Genomic DNA, 26,734 nt, shown 5'->3' with positions numbered 1-26,734 from the left:
TTGTGGCTTTCGCCGCTCTCACGTTTCCAGCACTTACTCTCCACATCTAGAACTTTCCTGTCACTCCAGAAACACTTGTCCGCAGCAAACCCATGGCAACCGAACGGCAAGTCAAACAAAACACGCGAATTAGCTTTTATTTTGTTCGCATACGCTTCATTCCATTCATATAGTTAATGGTTGGTTTCTTTTTTTCTTCCAGCAGCTTCCCCGATAGCTTCATTGACGAGGATCCACAGAAAGCTCTGGAGGTAAACATTAGCGTTAGCTAGCCATAAACAGTTAGCCATGTTACCTGATATCTAGTGGCTCCTTTTGGGTATCTCCTTTGCCTTAAATGTATCTGGCCAGGTGCATTGTAAAAGGCATTTAGTCGTGTTGGTGATGCTTGTGAAGTTGACTCTGGTTGTGGCTCTGTAGCATGTTAACCAAATTAGCTAACGCTTCCTGCTAGCATCACTTTTCAAAACAGTAGTCTGTCGATATAACTTAAGCTAACAGTAAGGTTCCTATGTTAGCAGGACAGTTATTGTGTTGTGTGTCACTACCTTTACAAATGCGGTATTTACTACTTCATAGCGTTAGCACTGAACACCAAGTGTGCTAGATATTCATTGTCAGTATGACAAGCATGTGTTGTCTAGTTCAAACAGAAATTAGCACCGAACGATAAGTATTCATTACATATACTTTACATGAACCTTAAACGCTCTTTCTCTGTGGTTGTTCCGTTTGATAGGTGAGTAATAGTGCACTATGCTCACTGCTACAGCTAGGTTTAGTCTGAATACTTATCATTGCACTTCATGCTAAACATTCACCAGTCGTGATGCTTAAATCAGCACTTTCACGGTTTCACTTTCAGACTAATGCTTTGCCTTTTAAGACGTCCACTGAGGAAAGTTAGTGTTGCAAAGACAAAACAATGCCACCCTCATTGTCAGTGTTTTTCTCACATACACAATACAACTCTTTCTGAACTGCAACAGAACCATTATATGTTTATGTAAAATCCATCTCTTTTCTTTCAGGTGCTTAATGAAGCCTTACAGGGAGACTCTGACAACGCCGAGTGGTTTTGCCAGCGTGCCTACGCCCACATACTTTTAAAAAAATACAGCTGTAAGTCCACAGTGTACATCCAGTACCAGTAGTGTTTATTCAGTATTAAACTGACTTTTTGAAAATGAATTTGCACACATATATGCTGGCATATGTTGGCAACTGTGTTAATATAACTGACACATCGTATTTAGTATACAAGTGTAGTCTGGTAGGTCTTGATTACAGAACAGAGAAGTAATCCGAGGACTTGGGTAATGTAGTAACTACCCTGGGTTTACTAGTGAAATGAGGGTATGAGAAATCAATGTATATGCACTGTATGACGAACTAACAATAGTGGTTTTCTTTCTTTACACAGGTGCTGCTGATGATGCAAAGAAAGCGCAACAGCTACAACCCAACCTTCCTCTGGCTTTCATGCGAACAGGGTATGTACTGTAATATGATAACGAATACTTGAGAAAATCTCAGTGTTTGAGCCCAGTTTATTCGTTTAAAAAAAAAAAAGAAGAGCTTTTTAAGTGAAAAGACAAGTAGAACTATTGGAATAATTTAGAGTTTCATACAAAATACCTGGGACACAAGCACACACACCTCTACAGGGTGTCCCATAAGTCTGGACCCATAGGAAAAAACAATAATAGAAAGCCCTATGGGTCCAGACAGCTGTGGCGCGCTGTAGAGAAAGAGAAGCAAGTCGACAAACTTGTAAGTGAAGCTTACTGGTTTATGCAAATGACTTTGTGTTCTTCGTCACAAGTCACTATATAAATTTGGTCTTTAACATTAGTGGTTGCAGTCTGTAAAGGAGATACCGAATCATGGGCGTCACACCCGTGGGGGATGGGGGTGTTGCAACACCCCCACTTTTTCAACAAGGTGATTTCATCCCCCCCACTTTTTCCTAAGGTATTAAACTGTTTGCCCGCCCTGGCAGTGTACCAGCGTACTGAAATGGAGCGCACCTCAGTCCCCCAGACATGAAAACCCATTGGTCAAGTTAGATTGATTGACAGCCATCCAGCCAGTCACAGCCATTTGACCAAACCCACTAGTCCCGGCCGCCCGGGAAACAGTTACATGCTAACATGGAGCTGACGTCAATCACTGCCGCAGACAGCGAACAGAGCAGAAGAACAAGTTAATAATGTAGAATTTTCTCTGTAAATAACTAAACTATTTCTTGCTTTGTGGCATGTCAGCTAATATTAAGCAAGCCAGATGGCAAACAAAGTTAATGCAAGCCCAGTAAAGTTAATGGTAACTGAGTTTTCTAGAGCCATCCACTGATTTTGATATTATTCAACATTATCGTTATTCTTTTTGTGAGGAATGCCGAAAAGAAAAAGGCAGCAGAAGATTAACTTATTTTTCCACTCAAGTCGTCATGTAATTATGTGACAGGAGGGAAACAGAAAGCTGTCAATCCATAAATGCACTAATTCAGTTTTATAGTAGTACATTCTTGCATTAATGCCATGTAGGTGTTCATTTACGTAACTTAAAGATATTTGTTGGAGCTTAAAACCTTCTTTTCAATGAAGAAAATCCCCTACATCAACTCATCCTTGTTACTGCTCTCAGAAACTAGAAAATAATGGAAATGAAGACAATGAAATGCAATAAAACTATTAAAATCTTAAATAATAAGAGGAATAAAATAATAATACAGAGTACGATAAAGGCTAGGATGAGAGATTAGTTAAAACAGATTAGAACAACAAAATATAAGTGAAATAATTAATAAAAAGCAGATAAAAGAACAACAAAAGAAATTAATCAAGGCTGTAGAGGTTTGTTCTAAGTTTACCTAAAATATTTCAACACTTCCATGATCAGGATTATTAACATTATTTATGTAGGATGAGGAAGGGAAGTCCAGGAGTCAGGACAAAGGAGAGCATGGAGAAGATGAGGGAGAGAAGAGAGAGAGAACATAAGAGAAGAAGAAGGGGAGAACATGAGAGGAGAGGGAGGGAACACAGTGTTCTTGTCACTCACACTTGTTCCTAATAAAACATAAATTAATTGCTTAATACCATGGTATGTGATTGTTTGTGAATATATATCTTGGGTTATATGGCGTTGTGCTATAATGTACATTTTGCATATCCTCATGAAGAAAATCTAGAAATGCATTGCATTAGTTTTGGAGACTGAAACAGGGGCCAAAGGTGGTTGCAGTGCTCATGTGCTACCCCTAGAACCCCCCCCCCCCCCCCCCCACACTTTTAAAATTGCTACTCCACCCCGTACCGAATAATGTACCCGCCTGTTTTTATATAGTAAAATATATCGTAATATTAAAACATGTTTCTCGTTGGTGAAGATAGAAGCGTCAGTGAATCTGATATTCTTGCCGAAGATGTCAACCTTTAAAGCTACATAATAAGTTTGTAATGAATATTTAAAAACGAAATCCATTCTACATGGCGAGAAAGTTGAAAATATTTTAACATTGCACTGTCACAAAGCACAGAGGAGGTCTCTTTTTCCAAGATGATCTGATCTAAGGAGGTATGGCATGTTTTTCTCGCACCAACTGCAGAGTAGCAGAGTACCACCTGAACCAATATGAGTCAGCACATGCAGCCTTCACTCAGGGACACCAACTGGATGGTGAGTACAACCTATTTTGGCCTCTAGTACCAATTCCATAATGCCACTCCTTACCAACTACTGTTCACAGCATTATTCTGTCTGCTTCACTCTCTTCATTAAATGAAACTGTATTGTGTCCAGTGTAAGCACTGTAGTCATTTACTGCTATTAAATGTGTATTACGGACTCCTTAAACATACAGTGTCTCTGGTAACCACTGCACTACCTTAATACACAATGTACACTACTATGCCATGTTAAACAGTATTACCTGCAAGTAGGCGGGTGTGTGTAGTGTCCCACATATATATGTAACTGATAACATGGCATAAATTTGACCTTTTTTAACAATTATTTGACATATGTTTTCAAAACCTTCTGAAGTACAGTACAAAAACACACCATCTAAAATGTACAAATAGAAGATGGACAAGTGAGACAAAAAAATATTTAAATATCCTCTACAATATGTTAAGTTAAACCTGATTAAATGTTTTTTTCTAACCAGTACTGTACGTATATATTAAGAAGGGTTGAATTAGTTGGTGGTTACGTCATTTTTAAATATCATTCCACATGCTGCAAAAAGCCTGTTTATGTTTTCTGCTTTAGGAAGAGAAATAGCCAGCATTAGTTTTGATTCAAGATATTCTTAAAAGTGTCAATTGCTGATTATCCGCTTTTAAACAGGGTTTGTGTAATTTCAGAGAAGAGACCAATTTAAACCAGTGTTAGTCCATATTGAGTCAACCTGAATACTACCACCTTTTGTTAGTATACCAACATCTTTCATGTCATAGCATTACATTGACTCCAAATTGACTGAAGCATATCCACTACTCATAAATGCTCACATACTGTACATGTTTATTACTTTCAGCAACATTTGAACAGTTAACCATATCTGGCGGGCAGAGATTGACCAAAGAAAGCTTTTTTTATAGCCATACAACAAAATAATCATGACCACAACAATGCGTTCTCCCATTTGAATTAAACTGAACCACTAACATTTTCCATATAATGCAACAAAGTTACACAAAAGCTTCCGCTTTTTAGAGCAAAGAGGATGCATGACAGGCTCAGAGGCAGAGAGCAGATAAGTTGGGGGGAAATGTTATACAATTTTCAGCTGTGTTAAACAAAAATTGCAGCAACTTTAAATGACTGTGGAGCTAACACAACCCCGTCATCATAGCACAGCTATGGAAATAAAATTAGAACACCAGTAATTTTTGAATTAAATTGCAATTAAGTTACACATGATCCGCAACATAGATAACAAAGAGCACAGACTCAGAAACAGATTTAAAAAAAAAAAAAAAAAAAAAAAGGATCCATCTGAGGATTTTCAAGTGCAGCTATGTGCGTACAGTGTGTAGAAGAAGATAACTTCTTCTCCGCCATTACATTTTTCATCTCAAAGGCCAAGGTCCCTGTAATCTCACAGAACCTGTGAATACAACTGTATTCAATCAATTACAGTTGATAAATCAATAGGAACATGTGTCGGTACACACACAATAAGACTGAATAGTACAACAATCCGCAGCCTCCAACATGAAAACACAGCTGAAGCAACGGCTCCAAATGCTGAATACCATGACCTTCATGAAGCAAATATTTAGTGCAGGACTCTTCCACTAGTGTACTCAATGAACTGGATTGAGTGTATATTGTATACAAAAGGTCAGAAGTAATCAGAATGTACTACACAGTAAATTATGAGTCTGGACAGATATGGAGGTAAACTGAAGCCTGACTTGCGCGGAGGCATATAATGTATATATTTCTAGTTTACGTCTCCTTTAGACTGCTAAGATGGTTTGCAGTATTTTACACACGGTAGGGACTGCTATGTGTGGCCATTTTACTTTATGCTTTAGAAGATCAAATTACATTACTGAGCACTTATTTAAAGCAGGTAATAATTGAATAACAGCTCACAGAATGTTTGTAATGTTTTTGTGGAATAGAGCCCGACCGATAAAGGATTTTGAAGGCCGATACCGATACAAATATTTGTTGGTTTTAAAATCCGATATTCCGATATATCGGCCGATATTTATTTATTTATTTTTTAAATTTCAGAAACGCGCAAAAAAACATTAACAGATTTCCCTAACATTAGTTATTTGTAGTTATTTATGAGTTTTAGCTAAAATAATATGATAATGCATTTTAAATAGAAACTTGTTTCTTTTATTGTCACAACAGAACAGAGGAACATCAAAATATATTAAAGTTCTGATAAATAAAATGTATAAAAATACAAACTTAAGATATGAAACGTAATGTCCTTTGAACAAAAACACAAATCATCAGTTGCTGCCTGCCTTCTAAAACCTACTATTTAGCGATCTAAATCCATTATGTGACTCGTTAATGCTGCGGCTGAACGACAGTCTGCACACGTGTAAAAGAAAAGCTAATTTTTATGCACAAGCTACGTTTGATACTTTTTCTCTATGTCTAAATGTTCACTCCTCGCAAGTCTAACTTACATTTTACAATGCAGGGACTGTAACTAGAGATATGCTAGTTATAAATACAGTAATCATTACAGTACTTTATTTAGGCAGAATAAGTTCGTTGTGGTTTCCAAGCTCATTAATGTTAACGTTAGCGGTCTTCCACTGATAGTGGCATTAGCTAGCTTTGTGGCTAGCTAGTCTATGATGAGCCATAATTTAGCAATGGATAACGTCATACTGCAAATTGTAAAACATACATTTTCAATACAACAGGCCAAGGAGAGATGATACGTCTCATTGCTATAACTGTCACGCTATTAAAGAAATACTTCAGTCACATTGTCAAAAGTTAAAAGGACAGTCAGTCAACTACCTACACTGTAACAACGTAACGTAATTAGCTAATTCCGCTTCACTCTCGGCTTATTTAACAGCAGCAAAACTGGACATGATAGTCACGAATTTTGTCATGCTTATTTGAGTTAAGAGAACTGATGGGGATGTTCTTTTAATTGTTATTCAAGCAATGTATGTCTCATGACCAACTCACCATGAACACACTTCACCGATGATCTTACTCGCGGATAACACGTTCTCTCTGCCCCGACTCTGGCTGGATCAGCACGAGTTATACACGAGTGTTGCCAACAGGGACGGTGTAGAGTGCCCTCTGGTGGACAAACTAAACTATACAACGCCAACACTCGTGACATGGTTGAAGGGTGTTCCGTTTTTATTTTATTTTTGAAATATTCATTTATCGGCCATTATAAATGCCGATACCGATAGTTTGGAAAATGCCTAATATCGGCCGATAATATCGGCCTGCCGATAAATCGGTCGGGCTCTATTGTGGAATTGTTTAATTGGGCTCACAGGTGTTTTGTATCCCTGTATGTGCACTGCAAAACAAGACAAAACTAATTTAAGCACATTTATTCTTTGTTGCAGTTTCTGACAAATCATTTGAGGTCTGGATCAAGAGGTGTGAAGAGATGATGGGGGGTAAGAATCTCATTAAAATTTCTGTGATGTATGTATTTTTATTGATGTTGGAGAAATATTTCCCCATATATAATTGATTAATTTGAGTATTAAACAGCATTTAGTACTATTTCACTTACTTTAATTGTTATGTCAAATGCTCTAAGGTAGCAAATATCTGTACACAATCTTCAGCATTTTTTTTTTAGTTCAAGTAAGTTTTAGACATAACTGTAACTTCTGCAGTAAGTGCTATTTACTCCCTGCTTCAAACTCGAAGCTAAATGGCACAGTCAGAGAGCAGATCAGCCCATCTGATCAAACAAATGAGCACGCACGCATCCATGAATCTTCAGTACGTGTTCACAGTGGTAGAGGCAGCGCTGCTTAGTCCAATAAAAGATGCATGTCATGTCTCTGTGGTGTGTTTCTGTATGCTGGTGATGCCTGGGCCCTCTGGATCGTCTCAAGTAAACAAGAGCATGAGTTTTGACAAACACGCTTCACACCCGCATGCACACGTACTCCCAGGAGCGGTATGATTCATCAGAGTTAACGTTACTGATGTTTGAAAGCCCCCGATGAGACCCAACTCCTTCATAAGCCTGCTCACACACAGTGCACACACACAGTCAGACGCACACTTGCTCATGCTCACACCGGGAGCAATCGTTGGTTCTTCTGGTGACAGTATGTTTACCACCAGCCAACACACATGGCACCTGGTTATTCTGTTATATGTGGCACGCTGCATGTATCACAGCATACAAACTGACACAGACATACACACACACACACACACACACACACTTAGGTAAAGGGGTTTTGTTTTTGTTTTTTTTCCCCCAACAGCCCCCCTCTTCACCGTTTCAGACGCGACCTCATTAAGACAACATTAACACGCCTCCTATCATCTCATCTCTCTCTGTGCTCTCTCTATGTAATGAAGTCAGTGAATAATGTATGAAAGCATGCTGGTAAACGGTGTTCAGGCTTGCTTGGGCTCACAGGGCTTTTGATGGGCGTGGATGGACCAGTAAACAAACTGGTGGCAGGGCTGTGTGTGTGTGTCTGCCTGTCTGTGTCGGGGCGTATCTGTCTGCTGAAATTGATATATAGAAAAGTGTGCACTGTGGTTAAATCTTCTGTTCTTATAGTGATTTGCAGTGATCATATTTTAGAGACTAGCAATCCATTTAGCTCTTTAGGGGGTATATTGAATTTTTCCACCTGCAAAACACCCAATTCTTTTCTTCTCTCTACAGATCAGACGCAAAACAGCAATGTCAACACGGTGAGTTTCTCTGCACGGCCACCTGGGGGCATTGTTGGTCTCAGCATCAGTAGAGCCCTGTGTATGCTTTGGCTTCAAAGAAGGAAACCATACCAAGCTTCCTTTGTTGTTGTTGTTGTGGCTTTTCTAATTTTTGCTTTTTGTGCTTTTTGTTTCATCCATTTGCTTCTGCACCACTTCTTCTCTAATTGCCATCCCATCTTGGGCACTGAATGACCTGGCAGACACCAGCGGTTCCACCTGTGAAGTACGTGCACTAATATAAATAGGCCCTATCTATCTGTTTTCTGTTTTTACAATACATTTTATTTTTTATAGCTTAATACTTAATCTCAATGCTTAAAAGCAGCTCAATTCTCAATACCATGTACATAGAATGAGTATGTTAAAGAAGGTAGCTGTTTTTGATCATTTTATATTCTGCATTTCAGTGTATTCTTGTGTTATTTCAAACTGTTTTTTGTTTTCCTTTCAGACATGACTGGTACCAAACAGAATCCCAAGTCATTGTCACAGTTATGGCAAAAAATGTACCCAAAGATGGTGTGTGTGTTAACTTCATGGAAAAAGAGGTATAAACACACACTTAAATGCAGCAGTGAGGTGAAGAAAGTCTGTGTTTTCTGTCTATGTGTGTGGAACAGAGATGGGTTAGCTCTTGGGTGTTTCCTCAGGGGGCCCCATTAGATGGGTCTCATACACACATGTACACTCACATTCACACACACACACTCCCCATGGACCCAACTATGCCTCCAGTGGTGCCTTGTTAACATTGCCCCCAAAGTACAGATCTAAGAACAATTTACCCTCCCCAGCTTCTCCAACCCTCCTAATTGTCTGTAGATGGAAGGCATAACTGATCTAGGATCAGTTGCAGAGCCCTCCGGGGACACTACTCTTTTCTTTCTCTTTTTCTCTTTTCCTCTCTGTCTCTCTTTCCCTCTCTCCGAGGGGTAACTGCAGGGCACCCCAGGGAATGGCTTTGTCTTTCCTAATAGAATAACAAACTGAGTTTACCCCATTTCAAAAGAAATAGTTCACTCGCTCTGAATCACACAGCCACTTGTTAAGCTCCCTCTGAGGAGCAAAGTAGAGATAAGTTCATATATTTTTTACTAGGTCAGTATATACAAACGAAATTAGAGATGAAAGGCAGTGGTTCCAGTCTTTTTCCCTCGTGACTGAGTACGCAGCAGTTGTATACCTACAGACAGTGCGGGAATTCTTCTAGAAATTAATACTGAGCCTTTAATAGCTTTGTGCAATTGCCCAAAAGCAACTTAACCTAACTTTCTAAGCTTTTATCTCTAATTAACTACTTATTAAATTCTTTTTCTTCCAAATCAGAATCCAATCGTAGTGAAGTGGCCGGTCATAGAGTTCAAGTGATAACATGTTGAAGTGATTTATTTTTCATCAGGAAAAAAAAGTGTCGCATTCGCTAAGTGATGAGCTTGCAAGGAGTGTTAGAGATTGGCTGAAGCCACATCCTTCTAAACCGGCAAGCCACCCACGTACAGAGTGCCAGTGAGTGACAGGCTGTTAAGAGCTGTCTGACCCCCCCTCGTAGCTGGTCACTCTGTGGCTGAAGGGGACAGGGTGAGGATACTCCTGGCTGTCACACCAGCCACATCAAATGATTATTCTCATGGACATGCTGACACCTTCACCTCTCCTCACTCCTTAGTTTGCTTTCTAGGGATTTCAGTCAAATATAATTTAAAAGTTGATACAACATTTTAAATGCAGGGATTGATTAATATTTATTTTCCTTAGAACAGTTTTATATTTCATAGCTGCAATGTTTCTTTAAATACATCCTTAACCTTCATTTATGTGTGCTTTACTAATTGTTCACTATCAAACCTTGTGGCAGCCTACGATGGATAACGCCTAATATCTGTTTTCTGTGATGTCTCCAGCTGTCTGCCACGATACAACTGGCATCGGGAGAGAACTACAACCTCCATCTCCACCTCCTGCACCCTGTCGTCCCCCAACAGAGCAGCTTCAAGGTCCTCACCACCAAGGTATTTACTTTTAGTTGACCTGGTAGAGTTGGTGTGCTAAAAAAAAAAATCTTTCCAACAAAAGAAAGCCACATTATTGGAAAGAAATTGTTCATTTTAACTTTTGCATTTTTTTAGTATTTTAATTTGTTTTTGAGAGGCTTAACAGAGCTTTTAGAGAGACATGTGTCAAGTTAATGAAGCGGAGACAAACTACAGACCTGCATTCTGTCAAAAACACCAGTTGTGTTATAAGGTCCATTGTGTCCTAAAAGCTACACTGAACTATCGCGACATTCCTTCTCTGATTCTGGAGCACACAGAGCACAATAACATCTTGCTTCCCGGTCACATTGACCATAACTGACCCAACGCTCGAAAACCCGAGATGATAAAATGGCCTCAAACTCAGCATGTGACACGTTTATCAGGATACAGTTTGTCATGTCAGGTGTATTCAAGCCACAGAAAAGTTCAGAAATGCACTACCTTCTCTGTCATGGTTTTAGAATTTTACAAGTAAGTTTGCATAACTGGTTTCACTCATAGAGTAGTATTAGACAGCATTTTCAGATATTTTTCTCTACAGCAACCTCAGCTATGGCAGAAAATAGAACTGTTTACCACTTTACAACTTTTTAGGGTCCACAAACATAAACAAACAAGGAAGAAACAACATTTTGAGGTCAAGGAAACACTTCAGCTAAGTTTTTCAAAGTCAATGAGAAGCAATTAAACTCATTTGGAGCGCTGTACTGTATGTATCCTTGCTATGCTGGTAGTTCCTCTCAACAATAAAGGAGTAGACTATTAAACATGTCAGCGAACATGTTTTATGTTGCTATAAAGAAAATATGATGTAGTAATGTCACACACTGGAGAAGTGTGGAGACTAGTGCTCTGAACTGCCATTTTACCAATGAGCGTCCAATGATTTTAGTTTCTTTGTGTTTAGGAATTTCAGGTCCGTTAGGAACTGATCATTAATTACCTACCACTAAGTAAAAATGTAAAAAGTTAATGAATTAAATGTCAGGCAGAAAAAAGGGAGGCAAAGAAAAAAACTGTGCCGATGCAAGTTTAAGCAGCTTACTGAAATTGTGACTGATCATTACTTAGTGCAGGGTTACCACTCTGAGATCAACATCTTAATCTCTTCAATAATTTAAAGCAGTATAAAGTAGGCTGTCACTACCTATAATTCCTTAATGCTGGCAAAGCTCACTGTTGCTGGAGTAAAAATGAGAAAATCCACTCCCGCTGTATACAGTGCAGCTCCTGTGGAGATGTTAGCACAGTTCATCTGAGCGGCTAACAGGAGATTCACACATATTCACAAATCCTACCTCCTACACACACACATTTATAAGGGCTGTGCTCGCATAGAGTTCGTCAACACTGTTAAAGGTGATTAAGGACCTAATGAGTAGGATGGGCACTTTTTACTATGGACTAATTAGTGTGTTGGTGAAGGTGGGTTAATGAGTGTGTTGGCTGGATGTGTGCTGATTCAGGGTTTAAACAGCTGTCAGGTTTTAGCCTGGAGATCAAGAGGCACGTTTTTGTTGGACTTGTTTTGAATGTTTTTTTTTTGTTTTGTTTTTTTTAATCGTTAAGAAGGAAGGTTTGGAGCTTTTGAGCATTGATTAGGCTGATCTCATCAATACAGAACAACATAAAGCTCTGCTCTCTACTTTCAAATTGCTTATCTCAGAGTCCTCAGAAGCAGAAGTAAATGCATCCTTGATAAGTAATTAAATTTGTTAAAAATAAATCTGCTCCATATATATATATATATATATATATATATATATATATATATATATATATATATATATATATATATTAATAATATGAAATTATTGAATAGTATTAAGTTCTTATTGTTCCCTTAGGTGATTAGTAGGTAACCAATATGTAAGGCTAAATATAGCCTGGAAGCCAGGGCATATTTATAATCTGGTTTACTGTGTTTTCGATAAGAATTCATGACTGGAAATATTTTGGAAAAGTCAGAAAACAAATGCATTAAGGACTTAAGTTATATTATAAGAGTTACATTTAAGTGATCTTGATTCCACAACATTCACATGGCAAATTGAAACCTTATTGCTTAACACTACAATCATACAAATTTAATCTCTATAATAATCATAACTATATCACTATGATTAACAAGAGACTGGTGACCTTTTGGGGAAATGAAAATAAGATGCACACATTGAACGTGTACCACTTATAGAAATGGAGAGGAATGCATTGAATAATATTGTTAAAGATGATTAGAATACAGAAGATAAATTTAATCATCTGCAGTATTTATGAAGCCTGTCTTCATTTTACAGTACAAATATCTTAAAGGTTATATTCCATCTTTATGAGCACAGCATAAAGATGGAATCAGTTGCACCCTGTTTCATTTTTGTTGAAAGCTAAATAACATGCTTTAACTTGTGACTGTTTTATATTTCACTGTATAATTCCAGAGGTGGAGAATTTTGAACATAAACATTAATACTGCAAGTTGCATTGCCTTTGTAAACGGAGCGAATGCTAGACTCGTAACCTGTGTGCATCTTTTTCATTATAGTCAGTAAATGTTGGAGACTCTAGCCTAATGAGTGTATGAATCTAGCTTTATGACAAATGACTTGATACTTAATAATAACAGGGCTATCGAATGAAAAACATGAAAACATAGAAAAGTGTGAAAGCGTATAGAGGTGAAACTACAGAGAATTTCCACCAAAATCTGTAGCTCACCTATGCTTCACAGAGCTATGTAAGGAGTTTTAGTTAATTTTTAACAAGCTGTTAGTTCTCAGGTAGTACCACAACTAAGACACACATCGCAGAAAATTCCAAAGTCAAAGCTAAAATAAAGAAAACTGGAGCTTGTTCTTTGGGTCAGTTCATGACTCAGCAGTCCACCAACACCTGAAGGGCAAGGGACACTCTTTTAAGGACAACAGCGCACACATTTTAGCCGTGAAGACGGGTAGTTTGAAAAAGCCAGTTAGGTAAAATTGGAAAACCGCTCTCTAAACAGTTGAGGTTGACTGAGGCTACGTCCACATGTACCAAAACGATCTGTTCCCCCTCCGTTTTCCCTGGCATCGTTTCAAGAATATTCGCGTACACACGGATCCGTTTCAACACGACTGAAAACGCTACTTCATATTCCAGGCCTATAGGTGGCGCTGTTTCAGTTTCAGAAATTCACCAAAAACAGAGAGGAAGAGGCGGAGCATGCGCATAAAGCTTGAGCGCTGTTTACAAATCGGCTTTAGAAGAAACCAAACTCAAGGAGAAATGATATTTTGCCCTGGTAACCATAATAGGCTCAATATCTTCTCCGGCAGGAACACGAGCATGTAGTCCGCCATTGTTGTTGATGTTGTTATGAGACGTCTCGCGGGATATAAGAGATGGAAGGCTGCTCGAGGGGTGTGGCGATGACATCATCGAAGCGCACGTATGCGTTTTTCGCCGTCCACACGAAAACGCAAGAGCTGCATTTGCGAATTTTTCCACCCTGGGACCAGGTTTCAGAAAAGTGCATTTTAGGGCAATGCGTTTACAGGATTCGTGTGGACGATCGGCCAAAACGATGCAAAACATCTGCGTTTAGACCAAAAAGCGTCTCCGTGTGGACGGGCCCTGAGACACCACTTATCAGACATTTAAAATACAGTCATAACATCTTTCCCCAAAGCATATTCACACCTGGAGTATGGAGCTTCTTTAGAGTACCACTGTACTGTATTGTAAAAAAAAAAAAAAAAACAGGACACCACCGAGGTTAATCTGAACAAATCCTCTAATTACAGGTGAATATTAGTTTCAGATGAGCCCACGGATGTTCCTATAGAAACAAACTCTCCAGCAGTGGCTTCTTCACTTCAGTTCTAAATGACTGGTTCAGTGTTTAGTCATCACTCAGTCATCACTGCACTGAACAAGTCCAGCTGCCGTTGTTTCAGCTTTGTTTTTTGGATGTACAAAAGCAACAGCTGTAAAAAGGCAAATGAATGTCATGAACCCAAGAAGACAGTCTGATCCGCTTGTTCAGTAACATTTGGAAAGTTTAGAAAAACGCTTTATTTAATTTTATCCCATGTGTGTAAGTAGCTAACAGATAATCTGGAGCTTTGGTCACGCATGCCCGCCCCGGCTCTATACTTTCCCAAAATGTATAAGTGTCTGGAATATCCTGTTTTCCTTCAAACAAATGAGGCTGCTTCTTGAAATACATTGTCATGTTTCTACAGTATATTTGCATAACATCCAAGCAGCAACAACCAGGAAAAAAAAACAAAAAAAAAAACGAGTTTACAGCATGTGTATAAAAAGAAATGCTGTTCTATCACCATTGAAAATCCCAAAACAAGCTGAGCCACAGAACCACTGAAAGCAATCATGACAGTTATTTTAGTTCATTTTTCAGCAAGGCCACCGGGGAAATGAAAGGGCAGCACACAATCAGATCGTAGGTGCTGGAATAACACACTGTATGGTGTCAAAGTAGCAAAAAGCTGTAGAGAAATTTGAGTCAGAGTATTGTGTAACCTGACGTTCTATATTGTGTGCATTGAATCCACTGGCTACACTGTGCCAAGTAGAGACTGACCTGCACAGAAACTGCCCCCTCTCAAAAACACTGCCTCTCACTCACTTTCTCAGTTTTCCATGGCAACAGCAGAGACCGCATACCACAAGTGCACGTGGGTTGCAGCTTAAACAAGGACTCAGTCTTAGAGAGATCGCAGCTGAGGATGGTCTTAGACGCCCTCTCAACTCTATACTGTTACTGTCTTGTTTTTTTATTATTTGCTTTTTTTTTTAACCTTATTTACTGCCTTTGTTTTGTCAATCCCTCCCACAGCCCACTCACAGACAAACACAACTTTTGTCTTTCTGTCTGTGTTTTGCTGATACGCACACACACACACCTACCTCTAGGATAACAAGAGGGCGTTCAAACCCTCCTCCTCTACCACAAAGCCCTGACTGTTCCCTGGTCCAGTGGGCTCCTCGGGTACACATGGCCCCCCACACTCACATGTAACACCAAACGCACAAGCTCTCATTGGCAGTAGCAGCATTCAAAGGTTTAAAATGGCATCAAAATCTTTATAATCGCAGATGAAATGTGTGGCACATGTGCACCACAGTGAGAGAGACTAACAAACTGAGCAGCTTTCTCAATGCGTGTCTCATTTAAATATTTTGAAACTGTTTGATTTTTTTGAAGCCACTGGGGAATGAAAACGTTCAAATGAACAACGACATCAGCAAATCAAGTTTCTCCAGATTGGCATGCATCCCTAATGAGTGTTTAAAAAAAAAAAAAAAAAAGCATTGCGCTCAGAGCTGTTGATTCACAACCAGTGTCGGTCTGTGTCTCTGTAACAGGCTGCCCTGCACTCTTTGCTCCACAGTGTTTACGCTTCATCTCCTCGCTGTCTTTAAAGACAACTTAGCAGGGGAAGCTAAGCTGGGCGTGAGGTACGCGCACACGCGCGCAGGCACACACACATTCAAACACAGAGGCTGAACAGTAATCTTTCAACACACTTGTGCCATTTAAACTAAGTATTTACAGTGTGTGTGTGTGTGTGTGTGTGCGTGATTGTCGTCTCTAGCACATTATCGTCAGTGCGACCTCCTCCTGTCCTCCATCATGACAAACATTGCAACCGCAGGGGTCACCGCGACAACGGGGAGCCAATTACACACCAGTGTGTTTGATCAGAACAGACGGCTGACGCACACATACTCACACACACACACACACGCGTGCACAGAAACACACTCGAAATAATTCTGAATCCACGCTCGCTCTTTCATTCAGCTCCAAACTCATCTCTTTTCGGCAAATAGCTAAAGTGGCGTCTCCCCTCTTTAATTTCCATGCCTGTCAACGTCTAAGAATGTTTGTATGTATTTCATTTATGCATCTTTTTAGACGAGTTTGTTTTGAAATCCGCAAGCGTCTGGAAGAAAAGGGAGAAGATGCTGGGTGAGGAGTGGGCTAGACACGGATGGGGCAGGGGTGATGGTTGCAAACACATGTGACAAGTGACACGGGACCCCAGTGCCCCTCTGTAAATAGCATGTGTGTGCGTCCATATGTGTGTGTAGTTCAGTATTGGATAGTCCAACCCCTGGGGTCCTGTGGGTGGTGGCCCCTGATTGTGGCTCTGCTGTCACATCCCTTTACAAACCATCGCTTCGCCTGTCATACACACAGAAGCACACACAGAGAAACACACACCCGGCGCCTGGCCTGCCAACTCCTTAAAAGCCAGGAAACACAGATGTGGCAGCAGATTAATGTTGTATGGCCCAGGAGCACGCATACAAGCGCACACACTTTGACACACACAGAGCCTCGGCTTGAGTTCTGCCACAGTTAGCACTGCAAAAATATTCAAGACAATAAATGGCACCTGCGGCAGTGGCTGGTAATTTTAAGGTGATAACATCTAATTTGCTTGGTCTTTGGTCCTTTCGTCTTCTCAGACTGTCTTTGTATCAGACTCATTTTAAACAGGGAAAACATAACACGTTCTTGCTGCCTTGTTAAAAGGTTTGTCACATCTGCAAACCTAAAGGACTTTGCTCTAAAGATAAGTAGACTGAAGATTATTTTACAATCTAAATCTAAAATGTAATAAAAACTGTTCAGTTTAAAACGGTAGATAAACACATAATAAAAAAGACAACAGATGAAAGAAACTTAATTGAATTGTGAGCACTGCTGCAAAACACCAGTTATCAGGATGTCAGATGTTGGAATCATTTACAAATCATTTGAGTTAATGTTGTGTCCATCAGTTCTTGTAATTTCACTATAAAAGTCATTCAGTATGACTAGTAGCTGTAAATACTATGTTTCTCATGAACAGTAGCTTGCCTGTACAGTATGGAGAAGAAGTCTGCCAGAGGCACAAATCAAAGCTGCAGCAAACTGAGCGTGCTACAGTGTTGCAATTGGGAACAAAACACAGCGGAATAGATCATAGTTAAAATCGAAATTGATTTGTAAACCTAAGGGGAGATATTTTGTTGAATGAATCATCACATCTCCACAATGTGTAAAGTTCTTGCTCACTATTGGTGAAGTTTGCAACAGTAGATAAGTCACTGCACTCTTGGAGTTCCAGTTAGCTGCTTTGTGTTTATACACTAATCAGCCATAACATTATGACTGACTGGTTGTAATTACTGGTTAAGTGAATAACAGTCATTATGTTGTCATTGTGGCACCCTCAGCGGGTAGGATTTATTAGGCAGCATATGGACATTTTGTGCCCAAAGTTGATGTTAGAAGCAAGAAAAATGTGCAGGTGGAAGGATTTGATTGACTTTGAAAAAGGCAGAATTGTGATGTCTTGATAACTAGGTTGCCGCATCTCCTAAACTGCAGCATTTGTGGGCTTTTCTCAGTTTGCATTGGTCAGAGCCTATCAAGTGGTGCTGAAAAAGTTGGTGTTGGTTCTGATAAAAAGGTGAATGTTCTGTATGGGGCTGTGTAGCTGCAGACCAGTCACAGTGTCCATGCCGAGCCTTGTCCACCGCCAAAGGCACCTACAATGGGCACTTGAGCATCAGAACTGGACAACAGAACAATTAAAGAAGGTGGCCTGGTCTGATACATTTTTGTTTACATCACAGGGATGGCTGGTTGTGTGTGCGCTGCTTACATGGGGAACATATGGCAGCAGGCAAAGAACACCCCCTTAACACTGCCATCGGGGTGGTGTTCTTCTGCAACAATGTTCTGGTGGTGCTCGATATTAAGTTAACATCCCCATAAATGCCTGGTTCTTCAGGTGTCCCAGAAAACGTCACATCTATAAAGAGATCATCCATGTTACTCCCTTAATCAGTTGGTGGTTTTAATGATGTGGCTGATCGTCGTATTTACAGGCTGTAACTAATTAGGAGAGTCTACACTAGCTCATCTTTTCTGATCGGTCCAATGTTTTGAACTGATAACAAAACATTATTAGCACACGTAAAAATGGGAAATTCCTTTGTACTTCAGCAGTGTTTTCAGGTGTGTTTAGTTAATTCTACTGGTTTACTGAATGAAGTTAGTTTCCCTATATGCAGGAAATAATAAAAATGTTTATTTAGTATGCTCAATGCAGAAGCCAGATTGTTCACAAAAGAACTACGTAGTTCACACGTTTTTTTTGTTTTTTTTCATTCTCATCTGAAGACAAATGTGTTAATGGCTCTTCTGAACGGCGGCATTTGAATAAAGTTAGAATGCTGGGCTTCATGATGGCGAGGTGAAATTAATTATTTAAATTTGAGGACAAACAATACACATTTACATTCTCTCTTGGAAGACATTCGAAGTATTCACAGACAGCGAAAGAACAAGAGCAGAGAACAGCCAGGATCAAAGTGTAGAGTATGTATCCAGTTGTCAGTTTCCAGAAGTCACAGAAAATGTGGGATTTAGGCGCTCCTTATTCTAAAACGGTGTTCAACCATCTGACAAGCTCTTCTGTGGAAGCATACTAACCCCTTATGTGAGTGCAAATATGTCGGATGAATAGATAGAGACCGTTCGGAGTGGGAATCAAAAATAGTTTTTTTTTTTTTTTTTTTTTTACGATCCATTGAAATTGTATGCCTCCGACGTTGTTGATTATTCTGAGCGATGCTCCTGAAATGACGTCACACTCTACAACTCTTCTTCAAGGATTCATGGAGAAGAGTTTGAGGTCAGGCTGATTTTCACTTAACAAGATGAAAATGATGTTGTTTGCGATCAGTACAAGACAGTGATTTCATACAAGCAGCGTTTCCCGTTAAATGCCTATGCTATGACGGCCAGCCATAGTCTTATAACCAGTCAGAAATAGTTTTACATTTTAAATAAATCTGCTGTTGAAGTTTATCCTTTTAGTTGTGTCTGAACTGCACATGTTCAGTCATTGCAGCCACCACATCCAGTAAGTTACCATATTTTTGTCACATTTTCATGATATGCATCCAGATTGTGATCAGACAGATAATAAAATGTGGGGTTTTGTGATGAAAACAGTGTCCAACTACTTTTTTCCACAAACCAAACCTGAAAACTGAATTCATGTGGGAATCAATAAATAATTGGATTTATAGGCAGAATTGACACTAGCATTGATATTGATAAAACTAATCAACCCTAGAGACCATAGAGTACACTCACAATGAAAGATCTATTGCAGTTGATGTAAACAATACATGAATTTCCCTTTAAAATGGGCTAGCATATTTACACAAGACTCAGTTAGTATGCACAAAATGACTTTGAAGAAAACAGCTGGGTTCTGTGGAAAGATGAATATGAATTATTTGAGCAGTAACCTGTAGTCTCAGCAGACATGGTCTGTTTTTAGTTCTTCAGCTCTGGCGCAGGTGAGCCAAAAAGTTAATTTCGGACACTGCACAGATGCCTGGCTGAGCTCAAGGCCCTTTGTGGAGCAGAAAGCGCTGACACGTACCGAAGTGATCTATCAGGGTGCCGCCACTCGCTCTAGCTCATCACCTCGTTGGAGAAGCTAGCAGCGATCATACAGTCTTATTTCCATCAATCTGCTCTCCTTGCTCACGCTTCACTCGGTGCCAGTGAGCCTCTCTGCATCCTCGTCCCTAAGCTTGTCTACCTCTTGGTTCCCCTCTTCTCTTCTGGCACCCTCATAAATGAATCATCACATCGCCCAGTAGAGCAGAAATGTTCCTTAATTGCACCGACATCGCCAGCTCTGTCTTTCACATGCACACATATCAAACGAGCACCCACCGTTAATGGGCAGTAGGGGGTGGTCTGTGTGTGTGGGGGGGGTCACATGTCGCTGCTGCTCGCGTGTCTCTCTGCTATGTGCCCTGTCAATGCGGCTCAGTGTTAAAAGCATGTGTCCGTGTCCTCTCTCCTCTCATTGTTTTCCTCCTCTACCATGTTCTCCTGGTGTAATGATTTGGATCAGATTCTGCTGTGTGGAATTAGGATCTCCCGCCCTCCTCCCCCTCTCTTTACTCCCCCCCGCGCTCCGTCTCTCGCACTGGCCCTCTGGCTGACAGGCATCTCGTTAGTGCAGTATGTCTGTCAGTGAGGTTTGAGATTGAGCTGTGCCCCCGCATATCCCTGATGTCTCTCTCTCTCTCTCTCTCTCTCTCTCTCCCTCACAAACACGAACACATTCGCAGGCTTAAGTTGACGACAGCTCTGAACAAGACAGTCTCTCTGGCCTCAGTAATGATCTGATGTCCTGTACTTTTAAGATGTCACTGTAATGGTAGCGTTATTTTTGTCCCACGCACCAAAGACGAACATTTTGTTAAACATTGTTATCTCCCTCTTTCCCTCTCGTTCCTTCCTTTCCGTCTCCTCTGACAGGTGGAGATCAAGATGAAGAAGACAGATGCCATCAGATGGGAGAAGCTGGAGGGAGAAGGACAGGAGTCCAACATCAAACACTTCAATCCTAGTCAGTCCACAGTGTCTGCATTTACACCCACCCCCACCCCACTCCACCTGCTCCTGTTTCAGCTCTTATCATTCCTTCTCCCCCCCTTCCCCCCCTTCCCCCCCCCCCCCCCCCCCCCCCCCCCCCCCCGACCTCTCCTTATTTCTGTCTTTCTCTCTGCAAAGATCAATATAAGCTCCTGTGTTTGTCTGTTCTGCACTAAAATGAGAGTGGGCCGTCAAGCCCTGCTAGAGTCTTTCATTAGTCTGACGGTGAAAGTAGGCAGGGAGAGGGAAAGGTATGACAGCATAATATGACTCAGTATTTTAGCCCACACGTTCCTGTTACTGACAGGATTAATTACTTATGTAAGTGTGTGTGCAAGGGGGAGTAAAAGTTAAGTGGGCAGCCAAACTATTTTTTTTCCAGCTCAGGGTCTAGGACGCCTTGTTTATTAGTGCCTGCTTATAACTTGGACTGCTGTTACATTTAAACATGATATTTGACATCTGATTATGGGATAGTGTTGCAAGATGTCCACACTTGGCCTGATTCTGTCTCCTGTGCGCCTGGTGCTGTATTTATGTAAATCTTCGTCTGGATTACATTTCCCAACCTCCCTCTCTATCTCTTGTTTGGGATTATTGTGGGCGTATTGCATCTAGAAAATATAGAAATCAAATCACAAAGCTGCTGCGTCTGAGCTGAATGATTCCGTGGCAAAGTAAATGAAATTTGTTCAGACCTGCCAGTTAATTCCTTGTGGTGTAATTGAATGATAAGACTTCAGATATTTGTTCAATTCAATTACAAACACATCCACAAATGTACATGTGAACATTTGACATGTCATCAAGAAACTCTACAAGTCCACTTGCCCTCATTTCAACATTTTTGAATAAACCCTGACCAAGATGACTGAGAGCCTTCACAGGCATATTTGAACATTTCAGAAAAGAAATAATTGGTTTGTTTAGTTCTTTATAGCCCATTAGATACTTAATTTGCCTACTCATAGTCTCAGCTGGCTCAAAATCTCCCTGATTTGGTCTGAAACTATGAACCGTGTCCTTTTTAACACTCATTATGTTAACATGGCCACTAGTTTTCCAGTAATAATCAGCCCAAACAGAATAAATTAACTAACCACTTTAATCAGAACATACTGGCCTGATCATTTTCAGATGGATTGAGAGGGATTTATTTAGCCAAACTGTTAAAGTCAAATGTCTAATCAGTAGGGCTTGGTTTAAAAAATATATGCCATCTCCTGCATCCTCTCGTTAGAAATCTTGCTGTGATCTTTTGCGTCACTAGTCTCGTGACGTTGGTTCCCATGTGAGGTAGATCCAAAACCTGACAAAAGCCACAACCCAGTCCTAAAAGCTGATGTGTGGCAGCATTATGGGATTTAAAATTCTCATGAAAGAGAAGAGCTGGACAAAAACAAACCCATATGCAAGGTGTGAAACTAGATGTTAACCAGTGACGACAAGTATTATGAAAATCTCTTTTATAACTAAACAAAATTGTTTTAAAATGAAAATACCTGCAAATAAATCAAACAGAATCAAATTGGGAACTTGTAAATCGAATCAATTCAGGACATTAGTAGCGTTACTGAGGCCTTGCTAATCAGATTTCAGTCTAGTTGTGTAAGTATTTTCTATGTATCTGTAGTAAACTCTTCTTTCTCCATCAGATCAGTACCCTACATCGTCCCACTATACCCACAAATGGGACAAGATGGTGGTGGCCCTAACTGAGGAGGAGAAAAATGAGAACGTGGAAGGAGACGCTGCGCTCAACAAACTCTTTCAGCAGATCTACACCGACGGCTCAGATGAGGTCAAACGGGCCATGAATAAATCCTTTGTGAGTATTGTGTTTAAATGGCACACAACGTTTTCACTGTTACCAACTTAAGTACAACAGCTTTTTTTTCTCTGTTTGCAAAAGAAGTGGTTCGTTAACCCATTCAGACCGGATCACGCATCTATGCGTAGTTACCATTAAGGCCGGCATACGCGTCTCTGTCATTTTGATGGTTGTCGTCTTTTTCGAGGCACATGGCCAATTATATGCACTGTGATTGGCTGAAATATTCTTGGGGTGAGTGACAGAGATGCTTAGGGATTTTTTTTTAAACTCATGTGACTAATAAAACGCTTTGTGATTGGTCGAAATAAGCCTACACGTGGAGTATGTTTTGGTAGAAAATTTTAAACACCGTGCTAGCGATCCGTCACGGCTGACTCAAGTGAAGGAAGTGATATTGACGAAGTAATTGGAAAAATAGATCTTTACTGATTTTCAAAATTTTAAAAATGTTTGGTGTTTATTGATTTTTAAAAAAAAATGCATTTGAAGATTATGCCCTAGCAAGTCAGTCAAGTTGAAAGCCAAAGAAGTAAGCTGTCAAATGCTTTTTATCTCATGTTTTTATCTGCTACAGAGCCTGAGAAATTAAGGTTTTAGTAAGAGTTGACATATTTTGAAAAACCTCAGGTTTTGAGAGGGGGTTTACAGAAGAGTATTTAGGCCTAAATGGGTTAATAGAAAATTCATTATTTTCAGTTCTGCTTTAGGACTAGGTGAAACAATTAAGGGACTGTTTCACCTAGTCCTAAAGCAGAACCTTCTTCCTGTTAACGTGGGCTAACTTTGGACTCACAACTTCTATTTATAGACATTTGGGAAACAGAACTCCTCATTGTGTAGCACTTTTGCAATCTGAAGCATTCACTTACTTACTGGTATGAATCCGTAATGCCAATCACATATTGTATACATACAAATGTATCCCATATTGAATCAAACTTGTCATTATTAAGACAACCAATGGCTTACCAGGTTCACAGCAGCTAATCATTTTCTTTGCACTGTTGTTTTTCCTGCAAAGAAAGAAAAAGAAAGGAAAAAGTCTGAGCGCTTTCAAGATAAATTTGTTTGTCTTGTTGTTCCGTTTTAACTCTGCTAACGCTGTGGCTGTACACCGCTGTATGGAGCTGAGTCACAATCAGTTGCTCCTCAGTTTTTGAAACGTTCAGATGAGATTAAAAACATGTTCACCGTGTGCCTCTAGACTTAGACATTTGTTTACCTTCGTCAGTTTCTCTAAGCTTTGCTAAGCTGAGCAGCCAATCTGAGCAATCTTTCTCGCTGACTGACTCCACATAGATTCAGTATGCTTAATCAACCAAAATGCCACGGACAGGGTTTCTGAGAAGTGCCACCAGTTTGGGACACACCGCACACTAGGTTCACACACACATGCAAACAACATCAATGGTCGTCCTTATTTATCTGCAGTAGTAAACATTTCATACAGCACAGCTTAGCTTTGAACACCTAAACAAACAAAATTAAGAGTCTACAAACTTCTCTGTGAATCTGTCCAGCAGTGCTTTGACACTGATGCAAAATCTGACTGTTGGATAGTGAATTGATTTGACCCAAACAACCCTTCCCTTGTTGGGTAATAACTGCTCTAACATGCCATGATCCTGATCGGAGGACAACACCACAACCTTACATATGCAGACACACATCCGTTTGTCCCAATAAACACACTGATTTACCAGAGTCGTGTTTCTTCAGTCTCTACGTTAGAGATGGTTGGTGCATAGTTAGAATAGCACAATTATGAGAGTAAGACAAAGGCTTTTAATTAAAGCATAAACAAAGCCATGAAACAGTAAAGCTACATTAGCTCTTATTTACGCAATTTACATAATTTCAATTTAAAGGAATGCTACATATGCAATGTTGACTGATGCAGGAGGAGCAGATTGCCTTGATAATGAGCTTCTGTAAGTGTGTTTAAGTGTGAGGAAGGAAGTGTGAATGATTGCAATTAAATGCTGCCTGTTGATTGGAGTGTGTCAGGATTCTGTGTCTTATTAAAGATATGATCTCACAATGCTGGAGTCCAACCTTTTAGAATTCATGTCGAGCAGTTGTTTCTGCATTTGGTTTAAACGTCCTAGAGCATATGACCTTTAGAAGAGTATAGGTCAGTGTACACAGAAATCAACATTTTAAATTCTTTGACTTTTCTGCTTATTGTGAAATAACAGACGAATGAACTGTAAACGTCTCGTTCATCAATCTTGTTCAAAAATGCTGCAGTGGCCTTATCTGAGCCTTGAGAATCTTTGAGCAGAGAGAAGGTGTTGCATAACTGCTAATGAAATGACAAACCCCTCCAATGCTCTGATTTTCCCCGTGTCTCTCCTCCCTGTGCAGATGGAATCAGGTGGTACGGTCCTGAGCACCAACTGGAAAGATGTGGCCAAGAGAAAAGTGGAAGTGAGCCCACCAGATGACGTAGAGTTCAAGAAGTACTGAGCACCTCCCCTTCTCTTTCTCCTTTCTCTGTCCTCCGCCTCTGTTTTAACAACATCTTTCACATTTATCCATCTGAGCTCTGGTGGCAGCCCTCATAGCTCTGCAGTCTGCGTGGCCGTCTACCCCTTCGCCTTCTTCTTCTTCTTTGTGATGTTGCTCTGGTGTTTTCAAGTGCAGGGAGCCACGGCGTTCCCAACATCTCTCCACCAATGGCCTACTCTCTGCAATAGTTTATAACATAAGAGGTCAGTTAATTTGAATGATCTGTTGAGCGGATTTATTTCCATTATTATTCTTTAAAGACCAATGGGCTCAAATGGGGAACTAAGACCCGGATAAATATACCACTGACATACCTGAAATGCTCCAGTTCAACTTGCAGATCCATTTTTTGAACAATCTTCTTCTCTCTCCTGGTTTTCTCCAAACGCCCACAGCCTTTTTGTTCAGGAGCCTTTTAATAACTTGTTATCAGCGCTTGTATAAACTTGCTAAAAATAAGAACTCGGATGTATAAACATTAACTATGAATGCATTTCTTTTCTTTCCCTGTAAACCTGAAATCAAAAGCAAACTGACTTGTCTTTGAATCTGTGACATGTCACCCAGTGGCTTAGCACCGGCCGTTTCCTCAGTGTGACTCAAGCTTCAGTGTAAATAAAAGATTTCGTGGTTTGGCTCACAAACTTTCCCTTGTGTTTTATGGTTTGTTGTCTCTGGAAAGTGATTTGAAAGTCTCGGGATAGATCACCCAGACGCAAAAAAAACAGCGATATACTGTAGATAGGGGAGCCGTGCTCTGTGATCATGTGCTGGGAGCGATAAAATGTGCTATTACTGATATGAGCCCAGGCGGTTCAGATATGGTTGACAGCTCGAGGATGTGGTGTGCGTATTGCAGTTTGATTGGTATCAGGTGGAAGAGCCCGGAGTTGTTTGGCCAGCAGGAGAGGACGCAGCCCTGAGGTGGAGCAGTGATTTACCCTGGGAGATGTGGGAGGGAGGGCGCCTCCCCTCTTCTCCTACCACATATATGCAGCTGCTGTAACTGTGAGGGGGCGTCCTGCAGAGGCAAGAGAGCATTAATATGGATCAGCCTCCTAACCGCATCATCAAGCCTCTCACACTGAGTTAAGTGTTAAATTCATCACACATCGTTTCATCTCTCGTGACGATCAAACACCCATTTGTGGCTCTGGATGGAACTCTTAGCTTTGTAACACTTTCTCTCTCACACACACACACACACAATAAACACACACTCCTCCGCTATCCCTGACGCACACACACAAACACACCGCCCCCGTCCTTACCCCCTACCCCCGCCTCAGGCAGTTCTGTGACATCAAAAGGAGCTAAGCGCTTTGCATCGTGGGTAAGATCTGGGAGCGTGACGGCTACAGAGTCTTTAGTCTCATTAAAGAGTTCTAGAGCTGCAACTCTCACATTAAAGAACTCTGGAAACTTCTTTCAGCTCATCCCTTT

The 26,734-nt window shown here is 40.3% G+C and overlaps 1 protein-coding gene across 2 annotated transcripts; it reads left to right on the top strand.

The window, feature by feature from the left end:
* The first annotated feature begins 2 nt into the window (after positions 1-2).
* On the top strand, positions 3-25,953 carry sugt1 (SGT1 homolog, MIS12 kinetochore complex assembly cochaperone). 2 transcript variants are annotated; one of them, XM_084546705.1, is made up of 13 exons: positions 3-106; positions 206-251; positions 1,032-1,122; positions 1,424-1,493; positions 3,614-3,684; positions 7,092-7,145; positions 8,390-8,418; positions 8,643-8,665; positions 8,894-8,990; positions 10,344-10,451; positions 20,830-20,920; positions 22,602-22,774; positions 25,148-25,953. In XM_084546705.1, exons 1-13 carry the CDS (start codon positions 93-95, stop codon positions 25,247-25,249), a joined length of 969 nt encoding a protein of 322 aa, XP_084402831.1. In that variant the 5' UTR covers positions 3-92; the 3' UTR covers positions 25,250-25,953. The 2 variants fall into 2 exon arrangements, with proteins under 2 accessions (XP_084402831.1, XP_084402830.1); XM_084546704.1 differs by having other exon boundaries at positions 22-106; positions 203-251.
* The last annotated feature ends 781 nt before the right edge of the window (positions 25,954-26,734 follow it).

The sequence above is a fragment of the Chelon labrosus genome, assembly GCF_963514085.1.
Source record: "Chelon labrosus genome assembly, chromosome: 6".
NCBI lineage: Eukaryota > Metazoa > Chordata > Actinopteri > Mugiliformes > Mugilidae > Chelon > Chelon labrosus.
Note: the sequence above shows the minus strand (reverse complement) of the source record. Positions and strands in the feature narration are given on the sequence as shown.

What these genes read in the sequence shown, in the direction of transcription:
- sugt1 (XM_084546704.1), top strand. An exon ending in AAAACAGCAATGTCAACACG is followed by an intron (nt 8,419 to 8,642) that starts GTGAGTTTCTCT and finishes ATGACCTGGCAG; the next exon opens with ACACCAGCGGTTCCACCTGT. An exon ending in CATCAAACACTTCAATCCTA is followed by an intron (nt 20,921 to 22,601) that starts GTCAGTCCACAG and finishes TTTCTCCATCAG; the next exon opens with ATCAGTACCCTACATCGTCC.